The following is a 27,036-nucleotide window of genomic DNA, read 5'->3' on the forward strand; positions in this document are numbered from 1 at the left end:
ATGGCATTGAATTACATACCCAGCGTAACATCACACCCCCCAAGGCATATGAATATTGATCTGCGTGCATTTCAAGGTAAAAGGCTGACATGACATGGGAGACAAGCTCAACAGAGCGTGCTCTCTAGCCCATTATTTCCTTATCTTTCCGACAACTCAAAGCTCTCCGGTCCATACAGTGTTTACTCCTCTGACTCGCCACTTACAGAGAGGTGAGGGGAGTTGTGGGAATTAGCAGTAGACCCCTACAGATTAGGTTTAGAGCGATGTGGGTGCGTGGCACACCAGCAGAGTGGGGAGGGAAAGGAAGAGCAATCAGGGTGACAGTCTTAATTTGAACTCTGGTGTGCATAACGCCATAACGCTAGAGGCAAAGACGCTACTCAGCATAGCCCGTCTTAAAGCAGTCATGTTTACACAGTTTAACAACCCAGATCCTCGGATTTGCATTCATATTGGTGCCTTTTCAGTTTATTTTGTCTCTGCGCCATGAGTGCGAGCAGCTCAGAAATGTAATGCCTGATAGGAAGAGTAACCTAAAGTTCAGAGAAGACTTGTGAACGGACTGAACACATGGGAGTGCTGCATGGATAATTCCTCGCAACTTGTGCGCCAGTGTTCTCGAGCAAGGCACCTCTAACTGCCGTGTTTGAAGACCGCTGTTTATTTATTCCGGGTAGAGCGTCTAGGGAAATGGTGGATCTGCTTTCTCTCGACTTTCTCTGGACAGGAAGCACGAGTGATTATCCCTCAGTCGAGAGAGCGGATTTATGTGGCATACCACTCGGACGGCTGCGCGTGCTCACGCTGAGCCGCCGTGCAGAGGTTTGAGGCAGAGACCCTCCTGACCATCACACAGGGTGGGGTGCACCGAGGAGCTCCGTCCCCGTGCGCCGCCACGCCCCCGCGCTTGGCGCTGTCCGGTGCTCTAGTGCTGAACGCTGGGTGCGAACACAATAAACTGCCTGCAGCGCTGTGGGCTTCCTGCTCGCTGCCGTGTTACATGGAGCCGAAAGGCGGATCTCCCAGGATGAAACAGCTTAAAGTTCAGAGGGCTCTCCTGGAAGGACCGCACCGTGGATGGCTATGAAGGAAATGTTTCACAAGTGTGTTTCCTTTCTTTTTTAAGGGTTTCCTACCAACCCCTCTGAGACGCTCGGGGGTACATAACTTGCCACCAACATGATTTGGGGTGTTTTGTTATGCTGCCTTCTGACGCCAGCTGCTGGATATGAAGCACAGGAGCGACTGCCTTTCTTCCACGGGCATGTTTTTGAGAACTCACCGCCGTGTTCTAAAGTAAACGGACTGATTATTCCGGTGAGGCGCATCACCGCGCAAAAATGGTGCCCGGTCTCCGGAATGCACTTCAAACTGTATGGAAACGGCAGTGAAGCTTTCCGAGCCTTCGCCCACCACAAGCGGGGAAATGTATTGCTCAGAACTTCCAGGGTTTTAGACAGAGAGACTCGCTCAGAATACCTGCTGAGCTTAGGTCTGTGCTGCCAGACCTGCGCACCTGGGTCTATCGTCTTCGATGTTGCGTCGGTAAAAGTGGACGTTTTGGATACCAACGATCACGAACCGACTTTTCGCAGTGCAGACAACATTCACATAAGTTTACATGACACCACTGCCCTCCGTAGTGTAGTTTACAGGCTGGAGGCTGTCGACGCAGACAGCGGAAAAAACGCAGAGTTGACGTATATCTCTGTCCCCCAAAATGGCAGTTTCTATGTTGTCCCGAAAACAGGCGAAGTTTTACTGGTCGACTCAATCCTGGGGCTCCCTTCTAAAGTCAAATTCTGCGTTTATGCCAGAGACCACGGATGGCCCCCTCTGACCAGTAAAGCAGTGTTGGTTACTGTCGCTCCACAGCGGTGGGCGACGCGTCCTGCTGAATTAGCGGGGTCAGCGAGGGCAGGGCGCTCGCCGAGGGCATTACTTGACCCTGGCACCGTGGTTTCTCTTAACGTGTCTGAAGACGCCAGCATCGGCTCGGTCATAACGAGCCTGAGTCCCACCAGATTTCAATCAGCCAGCTACGAGTTGATTTACCCGGAGTCAGAGAGCTCTCCGGTCAGCGTGGGCCGCGACACCGGAGATATCACAATAACGAGGAGGCTGGATAGGGAGGCAGAGCCGTTCGTGGAGCTCACTGTAAAGATTCAAGATAAAAGAGGTGCGTTAATTATTCTTCTGTTAATCGGCACTAAACTTAGGCCATGTTTCTCCCCCACCCCCCTTTCTCTTGACTGTAATTATTTCCATTGTGGTGATGATGTCCTATTTAAACGGAATGCTTGCACATTACAAGCACATGGCAAAACTGTGCCGCCATCTGGACCCGCTCACCCCTAATCAGAGGAGCCCCCTGAATAGGCCTGACATCTGGAGTGCATTCATTCAGGGCAATAGGTGTAGCTGCAGCCTATAGGCTTATTCCACAGGTGTGCCACAATAGCATCTATACTTCCATATTCCATATTAGTGACACAGTGGAGACATTGTTAGACGGCTCTTCCAGTTATTTTGATATGGATAAGATATTTAAATAATGTTGAGCGATATGGGGCACACTTGTGGCAATGAGAAGAAGAGTATTTTTTTTAGGTTAAAGATTTATTTCATTTTATTTTTTTTAACTGACTGAATCACATCCTTGATTGACATAGTTTGTGACTGTGAAGATGTTTTCCGAGCTAATCCTTGCAGAGTGGCAAATCACAGCGACCCTCCCTCTCTCATCTACTCACATTACCCCTCTAATCCTCCTCTCATTCACTTTCTAGTCCCAGGGATTTGAAGTAGCTCTGCCACAGTCAGGAAACCTTTCAAATATTGGAGGGAAGGTGAAAGTCGTGTGTGCATCAGATATTTGAGTTCTGTTTTGCTGCTCCAAAAGTTTACCGTCGAGCTTAGAAACAAGTAAAAAAAGATAAAATAAAATAAGGGGATCAAATTGATTTGCTTTGTAATTGAGCTGCACAGTGAGCAGGAAACAGTTTGCACTGTTTTCATTTGAATTGCCTGCTGCTGCTTCATTGCACAGCATGTTCTAGATGGTAATTGCATGGCTGATTGGGACACATTCTTGTAAAGGGTGTCTGCAGTTTTTTTTTTTCTTTTATTCCCCCAGAACAAGCAAAAACAGTCAGAAACCTGATGCGTAACAGAATTCAGCCGCTCTAGTCTGACAGATATTCAGATCTTCCTCCATTTTACCTCTCTCACCTGCAAAACTCTCCTCTCCTGATCAAAGGCATGGCATGTCCTTTATCCTGTGACTACAGCTTGCCAGACAAAATCCTGACGGCAGTCTGGGAGGACAGGCCTTTCTTCTGCTCGTCTCACTCCCAATCCTTGCATACACATATCTCTGATAGAATGAGTCCATTTTTTATTTTTAGAGGTTTCACCTAATCTCCTGTGTGGTTTTGCATTAGGATCTGCTTTGGTACTGCAGCAAATTAGTGCTGTGTCTCAAAGTTAAAGGAGAGAGCTCTTGGAGACATTAGAGAAAGGAGGAGTGAGATGTTTTCTAAATTGTGTTTCTCACTTTGTATATATTTGTGTGCAATCATGAGGCTGGATAGTCACATGAAGATTGACCTCAGGTACAAAAACAACATTTTTAATGAGGCCCCATGCGTTGTGTCATCTTGAGTTATTTTACTTATTGAACTCTCTGTGGCACTGAGCCATCCGTGGTGCTGATGGTCACCTGCTGAATGTCAAATAGAAAGCTGTCAGACAGCAGTCTAATAAACAGATCAAACAGCATTCCGGGAAGGAACATTTAACGCTCACCTTAAAAAAAAGAAAGAAAATGTCCGTGATGTGGAAAAATAATCAACAGCATGGGAAAAACAAGGCCATGGACATAAATCCTAGAGCTTGAAAATGCATTTTAAGAAACTGTACAAAGATAAAGTTCTGCATTACTTTTGTTATGATGCAGGTTGCTCATTGCTGCTGCAACAATGTGGGATTCCACTCTCTTGCTGTAAGTTTGTGCGTGGCCTCAGTTCCCGTATATGGCTGTAACAGTACTCATGAAAAAATCAAGTCTCTGTTCCTTTTGAACAACACTACTGATGTTGCCGTCTTGTTTTCTTAACCACTACCTCTATTCCCATTGCTACCATAAGCCATTGCTCGCAGATTAAATGTGTGATTTATTTACTGTTTTTAAAGCTTAATGCACGCTTTGGTGGATGATTCCAAGAACACACAGGTTAAAGTCCATGTGGGACAATAAGTACTCACTATAATTAGCTGGGGAATGCAGATTTTCTAAAAGTGTAGTGAATGTGTCCATTAACTAGTTAATGTGGCCATGAAATGCTAATCACACTGGTGTAAGGCTTTCTTATGTTAATGGATTTGCTGTGGGTACTGCCTTATGATTAGAGTCATCAGAAGAGCTGTTATTAGTGCTGTTGAAAAAGGAGATAAAAAGTCTAGTTTGACACTCTGGTTACATCAATACCGCGGCCTTTTTGTTGTAAAATGTGTAAAATGCTGCTGGGATTTTGTTTTAGTCTGGGTGGGCAGACACAGACTACTGGAAATATTGACACCTATTGCTTCCTGACTGGGTCTTATCAGTCATAAAAAATAAACCAGAACATTAAAGCTAGGCTCAGATACCTTTTGTGATTTCATCCTTCTTGTGCAGGTATTCCTTTCTCAATGTCACGGCTTTCCTTTGCCAATGGAGGATTTTTCGGTACTGATCTACGTCACTGCATTTTCTTTGGAACAACACCCTATCTGTGTTCTTACACCAGCATGACCGCCTTATACTTGTGTATTACCTTCAGTAACAGTTCCACCTTCCCAGATGTCAAAGCAAAGAAATCTCCCGGGTTTTTGTAATTGTTCTTCCTTCATAGCATTTTCAAAGAGCAAGCAAAAACTCTGTGTACTCTATGTATGACCAGTACACAGATCGCATGATAGTCTATGTGTTGTAAGGCATACTTGCAGTGATTCATTTGTTTGTTTGTTTTTTAACCTGGACTATAGCGCTCCTCTGGATGGAGATCCTTTTCATTTTATGAAATGATAATGAAAATGCATCTCGGATAAATTATTCTGGCACACTGCAGATTAGGGGAACAGTGTTTCTTGATTACTCTCAGCAGGGGTCCATCCTCACGTACATATTTACCCAGAAGAGCATACGCTTACCAAAAACTCAGCCTTTGCTCCATCCATGAGTCTACGACATGAAATGTTTGAACACTAAGCATTCTGCTTGAGTTTTTGCAGTGATGGGAAAATGTTTTACTTGGATTAATGTTGTTTTAATTTGAGATTATCGTGTACTTTTTTTTTAACTTCAGGATATAATTCAGAGCTGCTGTTTGTCATTCAAGAATATGATGACAGGGTTTTTTGTCAGTTTTTTTGAAGTCTAATAACTTGTAGTGCAGATGACAATTAATCAGAGTCAATTACAGATACTCATGATCTCAACTCCAGGAAACCCAGGGAAGTGCTAAGGTTTAACTGATATACTTACTTGTTTATCTGTTCATTTATATGCACGAGTTACTGTAAGGTAAATCATTCACTGCTCTTTCTTTCTCACACCAGCAGCAAATCTACATAGCTTTGTTGTTCTGGCTTTGCCACACAGTACGGCACATTGTGCCACCTTAACAAAGTACCAACATCTTTTCGGGTGGAAAGCCATTGATCATAACTGGAATGTTGTTGAGTCTCATGAACTCGATTGAAATTACCCTACTGATATGTAGTGCTGTGATCCCATCTCATATAATTAGTCATCGCTGTGATTGGTATTTTCTGCAACAAAAGTTAATGTAATCATCCAACATACTGTCGTGTCTGACTGCTTCCATTTTTAACAAGTTGGGACTTGTTCATTACTCTTGCTGATTTCTGAAGAAATGTCCTCGTATTACGTACCACCATCGTAGCGCCGTGGTTCATTACACCACTTACTTTTTTAATTGCACACGCAAAGTTAGGAATTACTTTCTGTTTTGTAAAAGTAAACAATCAGAAAACATTTTTTTGCATAATCTCTTCTCATTTAATTATACTTTGCTCCAAACTTTATTTAACTCTGCAAGCAAAGCATTTTGTGCATCTCATCATCAGCGTTATGTATGGAGAGTGTATGCACATAGATCAAAATAGGATCAAATTCGGGCCTTACTGAAGGCACGCAGTCAGGATTTCAGGACAAGCTTTGACACTAGTCCTTCAGCTGTGTTGCATCACATTTAGCACACAGTAGCATCGCTGTGTTTATTTAAGAAGTTTGTTCTTTCTCGGGGGCCAATCAAAGCATCCTTGCTTTCTCCTTGACTAGATCCCCTGCTAATGTTGGAGAAATATTTACCTTCTAAACTATATTCAGTAGAGCAGAAATCCCCAGAGAAAACAATGATATTTTTCTGACATAGCCTCTATGTATCAAACCAGCAGCATAAGAAAAAAAGTAAAAGCAATGGAAGTAGGCCATGACTCATGACTCACAGAAAATGGTTATGTGGTGTTGTTTTGTGAAGAGGGAGTGAGGGACCTCTACAGCTTCACTTGTAAAGGATTTTTGCTGGCCCACAGAGGACGTCACTTTAGATTTGCGGTGGAGAATTTTTTCTTTTGGTTGTCCCATCCGAAGAATCCCTTTCTTTGCACCTGAGTGGGAATCTGTTAATGGTATTTGACGGGTTAGGAGGAGTATCGAGCAAGTGGTGCATTCCTTTGTGAGTTGGAATGGGGAATATTGAAGTGGTTTCTCCCGCTCCTTTGGGTATCTGTGGGAAGGGTGGCATTCAGTTTGTGGTAATCACCTCTTCTCAGCCCGTTTTGCAAGAGAACTGTCTCCTGCACTCTTTCTTTTTCTCTCCTCCACCCTCGTCTTTCTTCCTGTCTCAGTCTCATAGTCAGCATCTTGCCTCATGCTGTCTTTAATCCAATTTCCCCTTTTCCTACTTGCCCCCACCCCCCAGCTATATTTGCATATTCCCCTTGTGATGTGAAATGAATTGAGAAGAGATCTCATTTTTGTTTGTAATTTGTGACTGAGGGGCTGTTTGTGTAAGTAGAAAACAATTTCACAAAAAGCTGTCTGCATTTATTAAATTTCGTTAAAAATATTGCCTCTAGTGATTATGCTTGATTTTCAAGGCGATCATGAGCATGTGCATATGGTTGCATGTGCGTATAGACGGGGATTATTTTTCATCTACACATCTGATTCTGTAAATTTGTTTGTGTACCAGTCTGTTTCATGTTAAATCTTGCAATTGGCTTTTCGGTATCCAGATTCCCCATGGCAAAGATTCTCAGATTCATTGCTTCTGACAAATGCTTTGGAGCCATAACATGCCTGCAGCATTATATTTCTGCTCTGTGGTCTCTCAGATATCAAATGTATGTGTCTAAGCAACATCCCCGCCGTCCTCTCTTCTCTACAGTCCTCTCATGTATCTGACACCAGAAAGGAAGAGGGTGTGGGTGCCACTTTTTTAAAAAGATGGGATTAAGTAGTAAGAACAAGAGCAGAGAGAAGAAGGAAAGGAGCTCTAGTGCACATCTTGAAGAGATATTTAATGTGGATACAAGACATTGCTTTCAGGGACACAGAAAGGTCAGGACAAACTTAAATGCTGAGGGCATGGTTACACCGCGTGGCTTTAAGATCACGAAAGTTAAGTGAGGCAAAGGTGTGAAAACCGAACAGGAAATAAAAAAGAAACAGAGAAGCATGGAGGCAGAAAAAGATGGAAGAAGTGTGTAAATACATGCCAATGTGTGAGATTGTTGCTTTCCGCACCCCTTTAAGCTTCACTGAAAATAAGTAGAGGGCAGCCAGATGAGAGACAGGGAGTTGTATACTGCTGATGAGAGGTCAGCTTGGTGAAAAATAATTGTCAGATGGTTAGAGGGCAGAAGTGAGAAACTGTTGGGGTGGCAGTAGGGGAATGAGGTGTGCATGTACTCTAGTCTGTAGTGCCGAATGGATGGCTACAGGGCACAGGGGGGTGGGAAAAAAATATAGCGCTGTGCAGCTGCGAAAAGGGCAACGTGTGCTCGTATTTGTCTGAAGATTGTTGGGGGCAAATGGAAGGAAGATGAGGACAAAAGTATGACCTGCCCTTTGGAATGGCATGAAGAGAGAAAGCAAAGATGTTCGGTTGAACTTTTTCTCTCTCAGAACAAAGTTCTACACCTTAAGCTGGTTATCTGCAGATACTGATCCTACTGCTGATCCTATAGCAGTGCTATCTTTAACAGAAAATTATATGTGGGACTAAGTGGGATCATTTTTACAGTGGGTAGGATGAGGGCAGAAAAGTTCTACACAAAGCCCTCCATATGAAACAGTAAAACGACTGGTGCATCCAATACAAGCATCACAGGAGCACAGTGTTTTTCCTGGCTCAGGATGGAAGCTTGGAGGAATGGAAATCTATGCCTTTTCTAGTTGGTTCTAATGATTTTATTTTAAAAAATGCTCTCATGGTGAATTTTTCTAACTAATAAAACTGGTTAAAACAATTCTGTCAGTCGGCACGTTCGCCTAATTGTTATATAAGCACCAACATGCAGGACAAAACATGCCTTTCTTTTCTCCTGCCAGTTAGTTTGTTAGAGTTTTCTTTTGGATAAAATCTTTTTGCGGGGTTGTCAGAGATTTTCGATACAGAAAAACAAGATCCTCTATCCAATGTATTCATTATTTGTTTTTAATGCGGTTTTCTGTTAAGGATTGTTTGAAAACCAGTGATTTGGTTTGGGTCACCTAAGCTGCTTTGTTTAAAGTGAGGGGAACATAACTGTCATGATTAATATAGTAACACTGACTCTTGTTGGAGAGAACTCAAAGCAACCAGCGTGACAACTACAAATGAAACCAGTTACTCTCTGCTGATGGGATCTGTGGCCAAATGGTATGGCTCCTACTCAAGTATCTGCTGACATAACGTTCAAGTTTCAATGGATTTTCTCTCAAATGAAAAACAAATGGAAAAAAATACTTAAAAATGGCTGCATCCACAATTTTCTCCTACAACACTGAATATTAGAAAGAGGTACTTAAAGGAGTAAACGGTATAAGACTTAATAAATATTATTTATAAACATTAATAATATTAATAAATAATATGCACCACATTTTTTCCATATAAACAGTCAGTCAGTGCCCTTCTTTAGCCACAATTACCATTTTTTGCTGTGCTATTACTGACTGAAATGTTCAGGATTTATATTTGTCTTTTTTAAATTGGGCATTGCTGAAATCGCAGGTTTTGTCTTGGAACAGCGTTTCCCCTTGAGTAAATGTAACTAGCTCAGAACTAGCTGTAACTAGCTTTGAATCTTGACAATTATTGACTGCCACAGTGAGATCACTTACTGGTCTGTGAATTCCTTTTTTGGGGCAGCACGGTGGTCACCACTGTTGCCTCATAGCAAGAAGGTCCTGAGTTCAATTCCACCATCAGGCCAGGGTCTTTCTGTGTGGAGTTTGCATGTTCTGTGTTTGCGTGGGTTCTTCCTGGGTACTCTGGCTTCCTCCCACAGTCCAAAGACATGCACTTAGTGGGGATAGGTTAATTAGAAACTCTAAATTGCCCATAGTTGTGAATGTGAGTGCGAATGGCTGTCTCTGTCTATGTGTAAGCCCTGTGATACACTGGCGACCTGTCCAGGGTGTACCCGCCTTTCGCCCAAAGACAGCTGGGATGGGCTCCACACACAACCCTGAAAAAGGATAAGCGGAAGCAAATGACTGAATTTTTTATTATTAGTAGTATTAATATTATTCCTCTGGTAACTAGTCTCACACCGTTTGTCGTAGAGACGCTGTTCATACCTCAGAATGACCGGCTCGTTCGTCCGCTGCTTCTATTCAGATTTTTAAAGTTTTGTACAGTTTCTGAAGTATTCCACTTTTTCTGTGAGTGACATTGACTTTGAATGGAGAGACTGGCCGCGCCTGCCGCTGCTTCGGTAGCGTAGTAGTATTACTGCTCACTTCTTCCTCCTTTGTATTCTCAAGGTTCTGAGTTCAAGTACACCATGGGGCACTCTTCATGATCAAGCAGAGCTGTATGGAATGATACTACTATAAAAGGACACTGTGCCACTTTGTTAGGTACACTTATGTTCACTGTACAGCAACAAGCTGTTTCATTATACCGAGAGAAAAGGGCTACTTTTCTCGTGTCACGCCACACTGATTTGAATATCGTCGGTGGACTGTTTGACCTGTGTCTCACCATAGTGTGGCTGGAGCCTGCTGTGACACACTAACTCATGTGGGACATGCAAGCTTTGAGCTTTGTTGTGTTGCTGTTTGAGTTAGTGGGTTAATACGTGTTCTTTAACCTTTTGGAAGCTGAAGGTTGTGAGTTCGACTACAGCTTGGCACACTTTTTTCACCATGCTCTCTTTGTCTTTCTCTTGATGAACGTACAATATGATTAACAGAAATACAATTCAATTTCAGAATGTCTGCCTCTTTATTAGGCACACCTGTTTTCATAAACAAGCTGTTTATTGACAACTTTTTGCTCCCATCGACAGCAAGCCACAGTCCGAGTCTGCAAGTAGCAAGTATCCCAACACTTTCGCCTGGAGTTGCGAATTCTAGTTATTATTATTTTTATTTAAAATTTTCTTTTTTTAATCCGTCCACACATTTTCCTAATCACTTGCTCAGTCAGAGTCACTGTCACAAGGCAGAAGCATCACAGGGTTATAATTATTAGAGATGCAGTGATTGCAATTTTCTTGTCCAGTTGTTTTGGCCTGTCGATAAAGAGTGTTTGCCAGTTTAGAGTTTATTTTCTTAAGCGCTGTAATTTGCAGCATATACAAAGAAAAATCAACACAAAATATTCTTTTCACAATGAAAGAAATAGTAAAAACTTTACTATTTCCCCCAGATCTCAGTAAAGTAGATCTCTGACTGAAACAACTGAAAATAAAGTACTCAGCTATAAGAAAGAGCGCTGTTACAAATAAATAACTAAGAATGAGTTGCTGTACACTCACCTTGACATTTTTTACCTTACCAAACAAAAGTAGGTGCAACAGATTTATATAACAAACCAAATGTCAGTTACTTACATCATCTCCTAGTATGTTTAGAACTTCACCAGATAACAAGACATCCGCCCTTTTCTCTTTTTCACTCGTCTCCATAATTTTCCTCGTAATTGCTTTGATCTTTTCACTGCTCATACCTGAGACTCACACTGAGGCTGCTGTCTTGTGGTTGGCTCTGAGCTCTGGATAGCTTTAGCTTTAGCCACTCTGCCTTTGTTGGCTCCTTTAAAATGTCAGTGTTCAGCTGGGGTGGAGGTGACTGCATAACTGTCTTTACAATTGGGATGAATGTCTCACTAAGAGAAAATTATCTTTGGAGACTGAAATAATTATTTTTGTATCAGCTTGCTAACATATTTAAAATGGGACTGTATGTGGATTGAATCGTTCTTGGAACCAGCCCCCAAGTGACCATTTCAAGAACTGCAGTTTTTAGTTGTGAAATTGGCGTTTAATGTGATTTTGTCACGTCTGGCCTTTAACTAATGTTTAAGATCACACATTGCTCTGATCTGGGGTCAGACTGGTAAACCCCGTGTACCAGAACAAGCTGTCAAGGAAGGAAGTTAAGACGTTTACTCAATGTCAGCCCCAAAAATAATTAAAGCTCAAGAAATGTGGACTATTTCTGTTATTCTGTGGGCTATCTTGGAATTACAGAAACGTAGGCATTCAGCCCACACTCATACTGTATATCACACAAGTTGTGTGTGGTGCAGCAGGAGATGAGCGCAAGCATATGTGCTGTCTCACAGGGCTGTGAGGATAGTCATGGCGACGGGGAGTTTTTATTCGGCCAAGGGTCTGCATTATTGATGCCCATTACCACAGACATTGTCAGCTCAAGACATTGCACAGAGGCAGGCGCTGTCAGGTAAATGTCTCGCTGACCTCCAATAGCACAGATTCTCAGTATTCCTCTGTGCAGCCCGATGTCTACCTGTGTGATAAATGAGCACAGCTCACACATTGAACAAGAAGCTTATCACCAATGGAGAAGCTTTTGTTTTAATAAATCTAATCCATGATGCTCTGACACCAGCTTAGCGGGAAACAAAGGTGTGAGTTTGGGGGTTTTGTTGACATAATTTAATCATCTGCTATTGTGTTTGCCTTGTTTCCCTAAATGCGGAATGATTTGTAATGAACCGGTTATGCTTTAGCTCATTGGCTCGCTGCCTCATCTGTCACTTCCTCCATCCATCTAAAACTTTTGTTTTTGCCCCACCTTTGCATGCTGGGTAGTCTCTCTGTGACATTTCCCCAGAGAGCTAAATTGATTTTGTGGTATTGATTAACTAGGAGCAGTTTTGCTCACAGTCACAAAACATCACTTTAAACAACAATTTATATGTCGCTGAACAGGCTGTGACAGACTGTTGCTGATAGTTTACAAACTCACAGAGAGGTAGGTGTGTGATTGAGTCGAAGGGCTGATAGAACTGTCCTGAAGCACTCTAATGAATCAGCCTTTCAGACAAGCCTGTCTATAGGCTAGAATGAGCAAGGGAAAATTGGAGCTAGCGCTGGGATATGTCGTGGGAATTCAATGCTCGTGCTTATTTATCTATTTGGTCTTGAATTTTTCAACCTTTTGTACCCAAAGGTCCAATTAACTGAGCATAACAATGGTTGCAGCCCTGCATTCGGTGGCTCAAGAAGGCACTGAAAAACACACAGGACATGGACAACTTTGAAATCTCTGCCGGGTGAACTGTGAACAAGGAGATTTCTTAATGCTGTGCAAAAGATCACATGGCTGGCCAAGTTTCCTAGTGAGATGTTTTGACATGCCGTGAACTTTGCTTTGGAGCAAAGCGTGCAAATTGCAGAAATTGTAGTAATTGCAGGGCACCAATTTTCACATCCTTTTGTTAAAAAGATGAAAATCAGTGCCATCCAAAATGAGATGGTAGAGTGAAGAAAAAGGGTTGCAAAATTTTCGTCTCACTGGCGATCAAAAAGACTATGGAGAAGACTAGGGAATTGAGGCCCAGATTAGAAGATGTGTTTGAAGATGATGTCCATCTCATGGTTCGGTTATTTAATCCATTGCAGAAAAACAGAGAGAGAGAGAGAGATAGCGTCCAACTGATTGCAGGAGCAGGTGTCTTAGATGTGGAGATAATGTAGTGCCTCTCAGGGCTGATGGGCATCGAGGGGGGAGCAGTCGAGAGCAGCTACATGCTACATTGCTATATGGATGTTTAAAATGAGTGTTTGAGAGAGTAGCAGAGATGAAGAATGATATGCAGACAAAGGATCTTAAGATTGTGGGTGACACACAAAAGACAGTATTTGTTCTGATTGTTTCCTGATCTGTCTATTGTATGCTTCTGTTATGTTCCTCCTGTCTGTACTTGGACATTTCTGCTTTATCTGTTCCAATCTTGGCTCAGGCATGTGCTTGTGGAGCATGCGTTTTTTTCTCTAAGTGTGTTCCAGCTACGAATTTGTGTCTGTTCTCAGCGGAACCACTGAACGTGCAAGGCTTTTTTTTTTCTCCTCATCTATCTTTCTCGCTGCCTCGACAGTGTAGGGCTTAATTCTGTCGACTAATCAGACCATATGGTCTCCACAGTCTTATGATGTGCTGAGAAGGATGGGATAGGGATGTTACGGTGTCGTAAGTAGTGCCAGCTTTGCTGTGGAAACAGGGAAGCATGCACCACTGCCACGCATTAAGGATCAAGAATTAGAATTAAGTTTCCTGCAGCCCTTAAAACCGCTTTTGTTGAAAATTAAATAAAGAAAATGGCAGGGAAAGGGATCCTTTCAGTTTTGCCTTCAACTTTCTTATTCTGCAAGAACTCTGTTGCCTAGACTCTGTCCACAGTTTTGCATGTCATTTTTCACAAGTTATCGACTTGTAATTACTTCTGCCCTTTCTGCCCTGACACTGCAGCTGCCATTTAATCGAGTAATTTCAATAATTAATTGTGTGAATGTGCGATAAGTTGGTTTTGATGGATATCTCTAACTGAGAAATGGCTGCGTTTGTCAAACACTAAATTGAGGATCTTACCATAAATGTTCAGTCCGCCCTGTGAATAATTGTGCGTTCAAAGTTACAAATGAGTCACTCAGCTTGTCTTAATATTTGGATTGAGTGCAAGATCACCCTATATTTACACTAAATCCGACTGATGGAGTGTTACTACTTTTAATAATATTAGTATGAGCTCATCCACTGCGAGCGCGTGAACATTATCACAGATTTGGGGCATTAAGGTTGATTATAAATTTACTATATTCATGCATTTCTGTTGTTAACATAGCTGTGATAGCAGATATTGTGATTAATTGTGATGACATAGGGAGGTTTAAGACTTGGATTTCCTCGCACACAGTGGGTGATAAACATTGATCTTTTTTAATCTTGCTGGCCTGCTGCTAATGACGGGAGATGATGGTCCACACAGGACAGACTGCTCACTGGATTAGATATCTAAATGAGGACTTTATCCTCTCTTCCTCTTCCCCCATTACCAGTAAGCCCGCCTGCAATCGCATGCTGAGTTACAGTTTAATGCATGTGGACTAGTATAGTGTGTAGCATGTTTTTTGTGCATCTCTGTCTAAACACACATGGACAAAACGTGTCCGTGTGTGTTTAATCGAAGTGCATTCATGCAAGTGTGGAGCGCTAAGAGTGGAGGAACACTGTCAGAGCTCAAGTCCTGCTTCACGCAGCTGCTCCATACTAATCTGCTGTACTTCCACAGGAACACATTTGCCGTGCTCAATACATTATTGTACTTTTGCACATAACAGATAGTGATGGGGTGTTCCCGGAATGCCTCCTTCTATGGTGTGCTAAACAAACACAGTCCAGGTCTGGTTTCAGTGATAGATTAATGCTGTCTCACCCATACACTGTGGCTTGTTTTCCCATTAAACCTGTGCGGCTGCCTCTGTTGCTTCTGCCTGGCCCTGGTTTTGCGTTTGTATTCGTGTGTGTAGCATCTGAGCTCGTGCACGGGCTGTGTGTTTGTTGGTTTGCCTACAGGAGTGTGTCTATGGAAAGATATCGAAAGTGCTCCTTGGACCACCCCCATCAATCACCAACTCAGAAGGAAATGGAGAGAGGGATAGACGATGGAACGAAAGATGGAGGTCACCACAGAAAGAAGCATCCAGAACGAGGGAGAGGGGAGTCAGAGGAAAAATGGATGAATGGATGGAACAGTCCAGGCTGCCTCTGATTGAGCTGGGTAGTGTAGTTTATATCCTTTAAAGATAAGGCTGGGGAGCACTGCTCAGCAGCTTCCTCCCCCTGTAGCTTGAACTGAGAGTGATAATAAGAAAGCGTGAATGGGGCAAATTGAATTAATGCTGCGGCACACCATAAAAGCCCTAACTATAATGCATTTTAAAATCCTATAATGAGGAAAGAGCTAAAATAATTTCACACTCCAGTGAAGAAGATGGCCCTGTAACAGATTTTGGGCCTGGCCAACACTGCTAGGGCTTTTGTCATTTAATGTGACTCTAGGTGCTATGTTGAAATGATACTTTCTCTTACTTGCTTGGTTGCAGCGAGGTGCACGAAGCAAACTTGGTGAACAGCCCATTCAAATTCCTGCAACACATACCAAGCAAGGAGAGACTGGTGCCTGCTGATGTCTCACTCGGGTCAGTTTTTACAGTCTCGGGGTAAAACGCTGTTGCAGGGAGGGCACATCTGCCACAAAAGTGCTCCTCATTACTCTCCATTAAAAGCCTATTCAGTGATGGGGACAGCAGTACAAGTTGGAACCTTTCCCGCTTGTATCCACACGTACACTCTTGCTATGTACACATAAAAAGCTCAGATGTGTGTTTTTGTATATACACGTGGGGAAAGACAGAAAGCATTTCTCACTGCCTTTGCATGCTCTCAGCTAGGCCTTCCTCATCATTAGAGTCACACCGCCATAAAGCTGAAATTACCTCTCCATCATCAAACCTTGGAGAGTGAGAAAGATAGCTCTCTGACACATACTAACACTAACAGACGGGAGCTGATAGAGACTAATGACCAAATGAAAGCCTCTGCTATGAACCGTACACCTTTCTGGTTGGAATGGAAGAGAGCAGTCTGGTATCAACCGGCATTTCCTCTTCTCTTCTCTTCTCTTCTCTTCTCTTCTCTTCTCTTCTTTATAGTTGGGTTGGTTGGAACACGTTATACTTTCCACTTAACCGCAGGTGAGTGTGAGCTGATTGGTCATGCATGTATGGTCCATAGATGCCAAAATGAAGCACCATGCATGCACACACACAGATATAGATACGCTTACACATGAAAGCCCACAAACGCCACATGAATGCACAAACAAGACACAAATGAACTCCTGTGTAAACTATACCCAAACACGCATGCGTGGTGAGTACAAGTACAAGAGAAAAAACAAACAAACCAAACTACACTGCATATTCCTTGCTCCAGGCAGCCAAATAAAAGCCCAAAGCAAGGTGTGAAGCAGGGCACTGAGAGTCCAAACAATTTATATCAGATCCAGATTGCACCGGAATATTCTGTCTTGCAGTGTCATTTAGATAAAGTCCCCTTGTCAATTTTCCAAATGACTGCGAACTGTATGACAGGGTGTGCATATGTGCCGCTGTGCATCATGTTATTCACAGGGTGGTGGGCTGCTGAGTGGAAGGGTGGGTGAGAACACTGTAAACTGTACTGTACATATGCTTCAGTAAATATTAGTTCCACCCCAAGTGTCTATTTGAAATGCAGCCATATCGTTCCATCTCAAATTTGAGAATAGAAAGCACACTTCACAACCAGCTCTAATTATCTATATAACACATAGCTGCGAAGTTACAATACTTGACTACTAATGGAGCGCTTATGTAAATCTAACCTAATACCAGTGTGTACAGTTTTTCCTCCCCAGTTTAATTTGATTTGAGAAAATACAAGGTATCCCACACACTGTCAATCACTTGGACTTTGAATTTCATTTTCAAATATCCACCAGGAAGCTCCAGTTGTTTAGTTTTCTTCTTCTGCCCATCAAAGGCTCAGCGAGTAGACAGGTCTTTATAGAAATGAGCCGAGATATGCTTTAACAGTTTATTCTCACGCAATAAATGGGCTGTCTATGGCTCCCGTGAGGGCGACTTTAACTTCCAATCTTCATTAACGTTAGAGAAAACCCAAAGAGAAGACTCTTTCACAGCCTAGACAAAGCACAAAAAGCATTTTTCAGCCAGGCTCTTTAAACACTGAAGCCACCTGCCTGAAGAAATGTGAACAGCAACGCTGTATATTCTTTTAAGAAACAACTGAAAGCCTAATTATCTTGCATTCAACAGTCAACCTGTTACTGCCCTCATTATGCTGTAGGGGCTAATATTGATTTGCTGGGAGCACAGGCTTCTGTTGGCTTTGATGATGTATTTAACATTTGTTGAAATGTTAGGAGGATTTGCAGTCCTGTTTTTTTCATGTGTGTTGGTGGTACTTCTCTGCTGTCTGACTATTGCTGGCATTGCTGATGCATTGTTAACGGTTTTATCTTCAAGGATAAGGGACTATGATCAATATTTTATATACATAAAAAAGCTATGCAGCGCGTTTAAAGTGACCTTCAGCTCTTTTTTCCTGATTTTCCAAATACAGCACAACTGTGTTTTGCTCATTGCTTGAATCACTGTTGTTTTTAACCACACCAGGCAGCAGCACAGCTACATAGTATGTCAATAAACCTTTGGTGAATTGGCTGGAATTTATACCTGCATAAGATATGATATCCTTCAGTTCATATCTTTGCAATTGGTGCAGTTTGTATAAAGATTTAGTGTAACTATGACACTATTTGGTATTTGATAAGACTTTGAACTATCCAATTATGTGGCTACCTGTGACCATAAGGTGCCAGTGGCAGAATAAAAAGTCACACTTTTGTCAAGCTTAACTAAAGTTAGTAAGCTAAGCTACCAGAGGGCATAACATTTTCTCTAAATTTCTAAAATACAAAATCCTGAACGCTTGGTGCCCTGAACCAGTGAACCACTGAATTGCTCACTCTTATGTCAAAGCCTTCACACAGTCTCCCGTTTAGTTATTTTGCAAAACTATAAACACATTTTAAAATACACTTAATGTACTGACAATATAGATCAAAAAGAAAAAAATGTTTATGCTGTATATACCTAATCAAGGCGCATAGGCTTTGCCACATTCTCTGATTTACTTGCCATTGATAAATAAGAAAGTGGCCACCTTTGTGAGTAAATCGTAGTACACTGGAATAGTATACATGGGAATATGGGAAGCAGGATAATAAGAGATAAAGAATGTAACCTAATCTCAGCAGATAGTCACCATAATCACTGAATTTTTGACTGAATTGCAGGAATGTTACATTGATTTTCCTTTTGTAAGCTGCATAGCCCCTGTTTTTTGATGTAGTATATAATGAATGCTCAGTAGTGTCATTATTTATACGGGCTGTGTGTGTATGTGTGCGTGCATGTGTGCATGTTCTGAAAACATTGTGTGGTTTTGAGCACAGATAAAACTGTTTTGATGTGAGTGGTTTCGCCAGAAGGTTTTGTGAATGTAGTCTGAAAAATGGCTTTTGTGTTTACAGTTTTGAGAAAAGGGAGGAATCTTTTGAGAAATATGTCTTAGCAATTGTGAAAAAATGTGACTCTTGGAATTCATTTCAAGAAAGTTTTTGGAAGGACTGTTTGTGAGGTAGGGGAAAATTAGACATCACGTCACAACTTTACAAGCATCAAACTGAAATAAAAAAACTTGATGTTTTTAAAGAGCATATCACAAAGTAATCACTAATTACTACTCACAAACTAGGGATCCAGAATCTTAAGTCATGAGTGATGTGGATGCGGTTTACTAAAAGAAGCTGGTACTGAGAAGTGGATGAAATGTGAAGTGTGTTTGTATTTTTGGAGACTTGCAAAACAATCAAAGAGGACTTGACCTAGATGTCCTTGACATTTTCTGATGTCGTGTGTAATGAATGCTCAAATGTTATTCGAGTTAGTTATGTGTGTGATCTGAAAACACTGTCAGAGGGTATTTAAGAGAAATATAGTTTTACAAGTTGGTTAGTTGGTTGTGTTTCAGGATTTAAGAAAAGGGTAAAAGGTTTTAAGAAATGTATCCAAGAAATTACAAATAAATAAATAAATGTTATTTTTTGGCACCTTCCACCTTAGGTCACATTACAACACAGAATTAACAACAAAATCAACATTAATAACACAAAAGCTAGAAAGCTCTAAAATCCAGGAATAATGATTGAAACATGGGATAACCAGCATAGTTGATATGCAGATGTGAACAGGTGGGTGTTGCGCTGAGATGTGTGTAACAGAGTGCCTGGCTGATGAAGGTGGAATAGATGAAGGCTGTGGCAACCATGCTCTCAAGCCTGAAACAAGGGCCAGTCAGGAGAACGACTGGGGCACGGGAGCACGGGAAAGGGTGTGAGGATGAAGGAAATTTGATAAATAAGAGGGGTCCAAGTTGTGGAGAGCTTTGAAAGTGACAAACAGAACTGTGTATTGGATTCACTGGAGAATGGGGATCTAATAAAGCTGGATGACCAGTGGTATAATATGATCGGTGGACTTAGTGTGGATGTGATCCTTGCTGCAGAGTTCTGTCCAATTTGGAGCAGATTAAGATGGGTTTTTTTGCAGAGATCAGAGAGAGTTGAATTACTATAATCCATGCAAAAGGTGACCAGGGCATGAACCAGAACCTCTGTCCTATGTTGAGTAAGAAAAGGGGCAAAGTCTTGAAATGCTCTGTAAGTGGAAGTAAGATGGTAAAACAAAACAAAGCAAACAAAACAAAAAAAGACGAGTTCTTCTGAATATCATTTCCCATGAGACACTCACTGTGGCTTAAGTAGAAAAACAAAGGTTTCAGACATGAAAGTCCAAATATAAAAAAGTCTAACAGACTAGAGGAAAAATAAGAAAAAGGTGGAGGACAAAGAGCACGTGGTCTGTCAGCCTGAAATGATCACTGCAGCGTAAAAAACAAAAGAAAACAAACAAAAAATCCCACACAGATTTTTCAGCATCCGTGGGAAAGTACCAAGAAATGTGACTGTAAGTGATGATATTCAGCGATGATGGAAGTAATTGTTAACAAAAGATAAGATAACTGGGTTCGGGTAAACTATGGAAGGCCTGGGCTTTTCTTTGTGGCGCTTGCAAATTCTCCTCGTCTCTGTGTGGGTTTGCTTCCTCCCACAGTCCAAAGACATGCAGTTAGTGAGGTTAGGTTAACTGGTGATTCTAAATTGGCCCTAGGTGTAAATGTGAGTGACTGTGTGTCTCTTTGTGTTAGCCCTGTCTCAGACTAGTGATCTGTCCCGCCTCTGCCCCCCCCCCTCCCCCTCCCACACACACACACACACACACACACACACACACACACACACACACACACACACCTGTGACGCTGAAATGGATAAGTACAAGAAAATGGATAGATGGGAGATAATTTGAGATGAGATAATGAATACAGGGTTTTGGAAAACCCTAAAAAAAAAATTATGATTATTATTATTATCATTATAACAACAATGACTGGCTGGGACACATACCTCAAAAACAAAGAGGATAATCTCCTTAAGATAGCTAGAGACCATGAAAGGACTAAGAAAACATTACCACTACGTTACAAAGCTGCCAAATTCAGAATAGAGCTCAAAGGGAGCTCAACATGCCAGTGATACAAATAATGGAAAACAAGCCAACCACCAGCTATGCCAGAAGAACAAAAAATAGATATCAGATAAATGTTATTATGAACACAAACCCTTAACGGTAACTGAGAGTGATGAGGCTGCTGTACTATGGGATATATCAATACAAACTGATAAAGAAATCAAGACCAATAGAGCTGACTTGTCTGCTTATCGACATCTGTCCTCACTGAAAGAAATCTCTCTGAAAGTTATAGAAAAACTCTCGAAATATGAACATGGAAGGAAAGAGAAATGGAGAAGATGTGGGACATGAAAGCTACAACAGTACCAGTGGTAATCTGTGCTCCTGTTTTGGACAAGAAGGGGGTGGTAATGTCAATATATAGGAGCTGCAAAAGATAGGCATTGCTCATATATCAAGGAGGACTTCATCCATCAAGCAGACCAAGACACCCTCATGTTGTTTGTACTTTACAAACAAATTCAGGTACAAAAATATTGACAAATCGCTGATTTGTGTGCGAAGCATGCCTATGCATGATTTACACGCAGATTTTGTGCGTATGCACTGTTTTATTAATGAAGTCCACTGACCTTTCTGAGCTCCCTCCAGTACTGATGGGACAGTGGTTTGTCCTTCCCTGTTGTCATCCACACCTTCTCAGTGCCGTAAAACTCAGCACACACTAAGCTTATTCATTCAGCACGTCTTTCTGTACCAATCAAAACAATATACCATATGGTATTGCAACAGGGTTAAATAAATGTTGGCACATATATGTGAATTTCTATAACGCGGTGGACAATGTCAAGGACTGTTCGATAAAATGTAAAATTATTTTATTGTAAATGTTTTATTTAATTCTCAATAAAGCTGAAAGGCTTCAAGCCAGTGGTGTGTAATAGGTCATTACCTCTGTGAATAATCATTTCTCTTTATTGCAACACGCTGTGGCCAAGGTAGATGTGAAAGCAGCAAAAAGAAAACTGTCAGAAGAGTTAATTGTCTAAATATAAATGAAGCTCATGTGCCACAGTAACCATGATCACCTGTGTGAAAGCAAAGCAAAGAATCCTTCTACGGTGGGTTTTGTCAGTAGACCTCATCATTGACTTTGGTAGCTTGTTTCTTTGTGTAGAGACACTTAAAACTGTTATTCCCATTGAGGCTTTCAGAAACAAATAGGACATTTTTCAGCTCTATTATCTAGACACAAAGTCAACAATCAATAAAGTGTCCTTTGTATATAAAGGACATAAAGAAGGAAGAAAAGAAACTCTCATCTGTGTTCTAATGAACGTGGCCTCTAAGGTCCAGATTTTTTGACAGTCTTAAAATTTTTTTGACGTCACGTATGAGACAGCTTTTTAGATTATGTCAACAAAAAACAAATAAACAAAAATCAACCATAAAACAAATGTAATGTGTCTTCTCTTGACAGAGTTCTTTGTGTATTGGACTTTTCTATGCGACGAATATAACAGCATGACTAAAAAGATCCATGACAGAATGACTAACACTGCTTTTAAGAGCATGCCAAACATTTTGCTGGGATGGAAATTGGAACTGGCTCAATTTAAAGCTATTGACTTGAAAGTAATCTCCCCTTTACTTGTGCTTAAATAAACTATGAGAAGATTGCATATCAGAATGATTAAAGACGGTATGAAATTTTTATCTCCAAGGTTTAGAAAATAAGATTTCTCCTGCCTCACCGCACAAAAATGCCTTCTGACTGTATGAAAGGTTAGTGGAGTTCCTGATCAACCTTGAGGATTTATGTATTTCTTAGGAATATTTTGGATGACGAACTTTCTTTTAGCCCAAACTCAATAGCTTTTCAGCCTTCCCAACTGACAAACAAACCCAAACTTAGGGTTGTTTTTTGAATTGAGGCCTAATCCTGGACATACCCCGCTAAAATCCACATAAAGTGTATTTATGTAGAATTTATTTATGAAGAATTGCCCACAATTCTACATCGTTGGCGAAACAATAAAGCATAAATTTTTAAGTAAATAATAATAATTCCAGTCATTTAAACTTAGTAGTAAATTGTTATTTTTCTAAAAATTATTAAAATTACATTTAATCAGTTTTAAATATACTAATTAATCACTTTATATGTATCACATTTTTTTTGTTTCATAATTTTTTTAATAGAATGCGGCTATGCTAAAGTATTGTTTGGCCTGTTTGTGCTGTTGTTTGTGAAATTAAAATGATACAATGTTTGCATAAAGATAGAAACTGGCCCATTAGCCCATTGCTAGGTGGTTGCTAGGCAACACGGTTTAACATATATAGTTCTAGTACTTCAGATCTTGATCTGTGCAGTTTAGTACCGTTTGTCAGATCGCAAGCTAAAAATTTGGGAGTTATTTGATAACAAGTTCACGTTTGAGAAACAGATTAGCTCAGTTGTACCAGTTTTATCCAAGGTGAGATCATTTTTATCTTTTAAAAACCTAGAACAGGCAATTCACGCTTTCATACCTGGACATAACTGGACTACTGTCTTTATATGCAGGCATTAACCAGACTTGTTTAGCAAGGCTTCAGCTGGTCCAGAATACTGCAGCTCGTCTCTTGACTCGAACGAAGAGATACGAACATATCTCCCTGGTGCTTGCCTTACTCCACTGGCTCCCTGTCCACTTTAGAATTAAGTATAAAATTTTATTGGTGACTTACAAAGGATGAATGGACATTTGTCTGGATTACTGCAGCCTCATTGGCCCCCTAGAGCTCTTAGATCAGGTGATCTTTTGCTTCTGGCTACACCAAAGTTCATAGGGCATTTGTGGTCGTGGCGCCTAAATTGTGGAATGATTTACCTCTCCACATTAGAAAGCCCCCTACCGTCAGTCTTTTTAAATCCAATCTCAAAACACATTTTTAGTCATTGGCATGAAAGTTATTTACCTATTTACTTATTTATCTGTTATTTGGCATTTGCTATTTGATATTGATGCTATTTGATTTTGTTACTTCATTTTATTGTGTAATTTCTATCTTTTTACAGCACTTTGGCCAACAGCATTGTTGTAATTAAACGTACTATATAAATAAATAAACGATAAATGATAGTTCAGCTTTTATAGCTATAAATCAGATTAAAATTAATTAATTAATTAATTAATGGTTTGCCTCTTACCTAGAGAGCAGAACATATTCTGTGATGCTGGGTAACAAATACTCTTCCCCAGCTACACTCACTTGTGGAATACCTCAGGGCTCTATTCCGGGCCCTGTCTTATTCTCCTTATACATGCTCCCATTAGGCTTCATTTTTCAGAAGCACCAGATCTCTTACCACTCTTATGCAGACGATACACAGTTCTACCTTTCTCTAAAACCAGGTGCTGATAGTACACTGCAGAAAGTCTCAGTCTCATTTGTCACTCAAGCCTGACCCGCCTGCAACTTGTTCAAAATGCAGCTGCAAGGCTCCTGACGGGTACTAGAAAGAGAGAGAATATTACCCCGGTACTCGCATCTCTACATTGGCTACCAGTTAAACATAGAATCGATTTTAAGGTTTTACTCTTTGTTTTTAAAGCTCTCCACGGTTTGGCTCCAGGTTAGATTTCAGATCTTCTTAGCCTGCACTTACCCACTCGATCTCTGCGCTCCTCCAGTCAGATGGTTTTATCAGTTCCACGCTCCCAGCTCAAATCTAGAGGTGACAGGGCTTTCTCCATTGCCGCCCCGAGACTCTAGAATAGTCTTCCCCCCTTCATAAAATCCTCTTCATCCTTGGAAGTCTTTAAATCGAATCTCAAGACCTACTTTTCCAAGGCCTTCGGATCTCTTTGATATCTTTTTTATTCTGTCTATTTGGTCTCTTATCTTATTGGATGATGTTGTATGTGTATATACGTTATGTTCACATATGTGTGCTTGTGTGTGAATGTGTACAGTTTTGTATATGTACGTGCATATTTGCATGTACATTATATGCTATATACTCTTAATGTCTTACAATTTTTTTTTAAACGTTTTCCTTCTACTTTAATTCTTTTTTTATATTATCCCTCTGTTCAGCACTTTGGCCGACACTTGATGTCTTTTAAATGTGCTATATAAATAAAGATGACTTGACTTGACTTGACTTAAAAACTATAGGGTGCTTTCATGAGGTGCTGTATGAGCAAAGAAGCAAACCCTTTTAGTCTGTTCCCAGGTGGTTGCTAGGCAACATGTGTAACATCATAATATCTGATATAGATGAGAACCTTCAGGGGCCCAGGATGCACCTGTATGCCAAATTTGGTTGCTCAGCTCCTGTACACACAGCACACACAGACAGATATTTCATGTATTGAGGAATACTTCAACCCCACTGTTTGTCCAAACATAAGATTCATTTCTTCTTCTGTCTTTGTTCGCATAATAGCGAACACTGCTTTCACTTCTGTAAAGTGACTACTGTAAACATCGCGTTAAACCTTAGACTAGTCATCCAGATAATGTTTACAAGTGCCCTACACAGCATTTACAACCTGTTAACAGTTTACAATGTTTTACATCTGTTACTTTACAATAGCCATTCAGATGTTCATAGATAGTTTATGAAACAAGTTTCAAATACTAAGTATACATTAATAATCACCATGTCATTGTTTGCTACCACAATATAAAAAAAGTGTTACGGTTAAACCCTTTTCTATAATATATTCATTTGGGCCAAGTTACTGAGATAAAACCAGCAAAGGTTCCACAGACAGAAGCAAGGAAGAAGTTTTTGAGTAAAGACATGACATTTTGATTACCTCAGCTGGGAAAATTTATATTCTCATCTTTATCGCTTGCAGGGATTTGATGAGTCACTTTGAATGTGACTAACGTTCCCATCATGGATGTATTTTTTGCTTCTCCACTCTTCTGTCAGTTCATGTTCAAATGATATCTGGTCAGCATGTTACTACTTTGAATTTTTGTATGGTACAGCCAAAAAAGAAAAAAAAAGGGGCACTTGTGCTCATGTGTCGGTTTTTTTTCCCAATAGAAATGCTGAAGAATTTATTATTAATTCTCATTCAGGCAGGAATTTACAGTTTTATTGCAAAAGAGCCCTTTACACCAGACAATATAAGTGAAAGCAAGGCAAGCAGCAAAAGGATCTGTAGCCTTCAAATTTTTAAGTTATGTCCACTTAAAGTTGTGCATACTTCATTATACGGACTTTAAGTTACACCATCCTTCCTTGAAGATGTTTGACCCTCTGAGGGCATTCTGGCTTTCATCAGTTTCTCATTAACTAGTACAACATTGAAAAAAAAACACTTTGATGAAAAAATTAACTTTGAAGAATAATATAAGATGTTTGAAGAATAATATATGACCCTCATTGAGCTTTTAAAATGCAGAATTTACATAAATAATAAAGATCATAATTATTAACAAAAACTGAACTAAATTTAAAAAGAAAAACGTAGCAAGGGGTGTCGTAAGAAAAACAACATCCAAACAGACATCACCCATGACCCGATTTTTGCTGTCTCATGTTTTAACATACTGCGCTAACTGAATGTCAAACAGAAGGAGCATGCACCTCGGGCTTTTAAAATTAGCATATTTTGGAAGAGCAGAGGGCACATACCATCAGAGTAGTCGATGCTGTAACCCCAAACACTTGCACATGACTACTCAGCAGTAAGTGCAATTTTTAATTTTACATTAATGCATGCAGCTCCTCCCATTAGGACATCTTGGGAGCTTCTTTTTGGCACAGAGTGCCCGTCGTTCCATATTTATGACACTGTATATGAAACATTAAATGCCCCAAAATTATTAATTGTGTAGACCAAATTTTGTGGCTACTGGTGCAATATGACTTTAGAGAAATATCTTTGCAATAATCAGCATCATCTCTAATTTAAAATGTAGATAATTAAATCTTCAAAATGATCAATAAAACTTTAGTTGTATTAAAAAAGAGGCCAAACAAGTCTTTACAGCAAATAAAACACAGTTTACAAGTAAAGTCCTTATTAAAATCCTGATATAGTACATTGCGTTCCTGTCTTGCAGCCTGCAGACACAATCCTCTGAAAAGCATAGGAGGAACTGATAACATTAATGGTGGCTGTGTGTGGTATTATACAAAAAATATGACGAATGCATTTTAAAGCTTTACCATCTCTCGTTTTAGAGTTTACATATCTTTTGATATGAATACCAAATAGAGCCTTTTTCTCATAAAAAATACTGCATGGCTAAACATTTAAATTTCACCCA

The 27,036-nt window shown here is 40.5% G+C and overlaps 1 protein-coding gene across 1 annotated transcript in view; it reads left to right on the forward strand.

Moving 5' to 3' along the window:
- The first annotated feature begins 339 nt into the window (after positions 1 to 339).
- The window catches only part of LOC106098375 (neural-cadherin), a 96,415-nt gene continuing 69,718 nt past the window's right edge, over positions 340 to 27,036 (forward strand). Inside the window, exon 1 of the mRNA XM_019361878.2 lies at positions 340 to 2,182. Coding sequence (XP_019217423.1) covers positions 1,183 to 2,182 — 1,000 coding nt within the window. The 5' untranslated portion in view covers positions 340 to 1,182. The remainder of the gene's footprint in view (positions 2,183 to 27,036) is intronic.

The sequence above is a fragment of the Oreochromis niloticus genome, linkage group LG7, assembly GCF_001858045.2.
Source record: "Oreochromis niloticus isolate F11D_XX linkage group LG7, O_niloticus_UMD_NMBU, whole genome shotgun sequence".
Lineage (NCBI taxonomy): Eukaryota > Metazoa > Chordata > Actinopteri > Cichliformes > Cichlidae > Oreochromis > Oreochromis niloticus.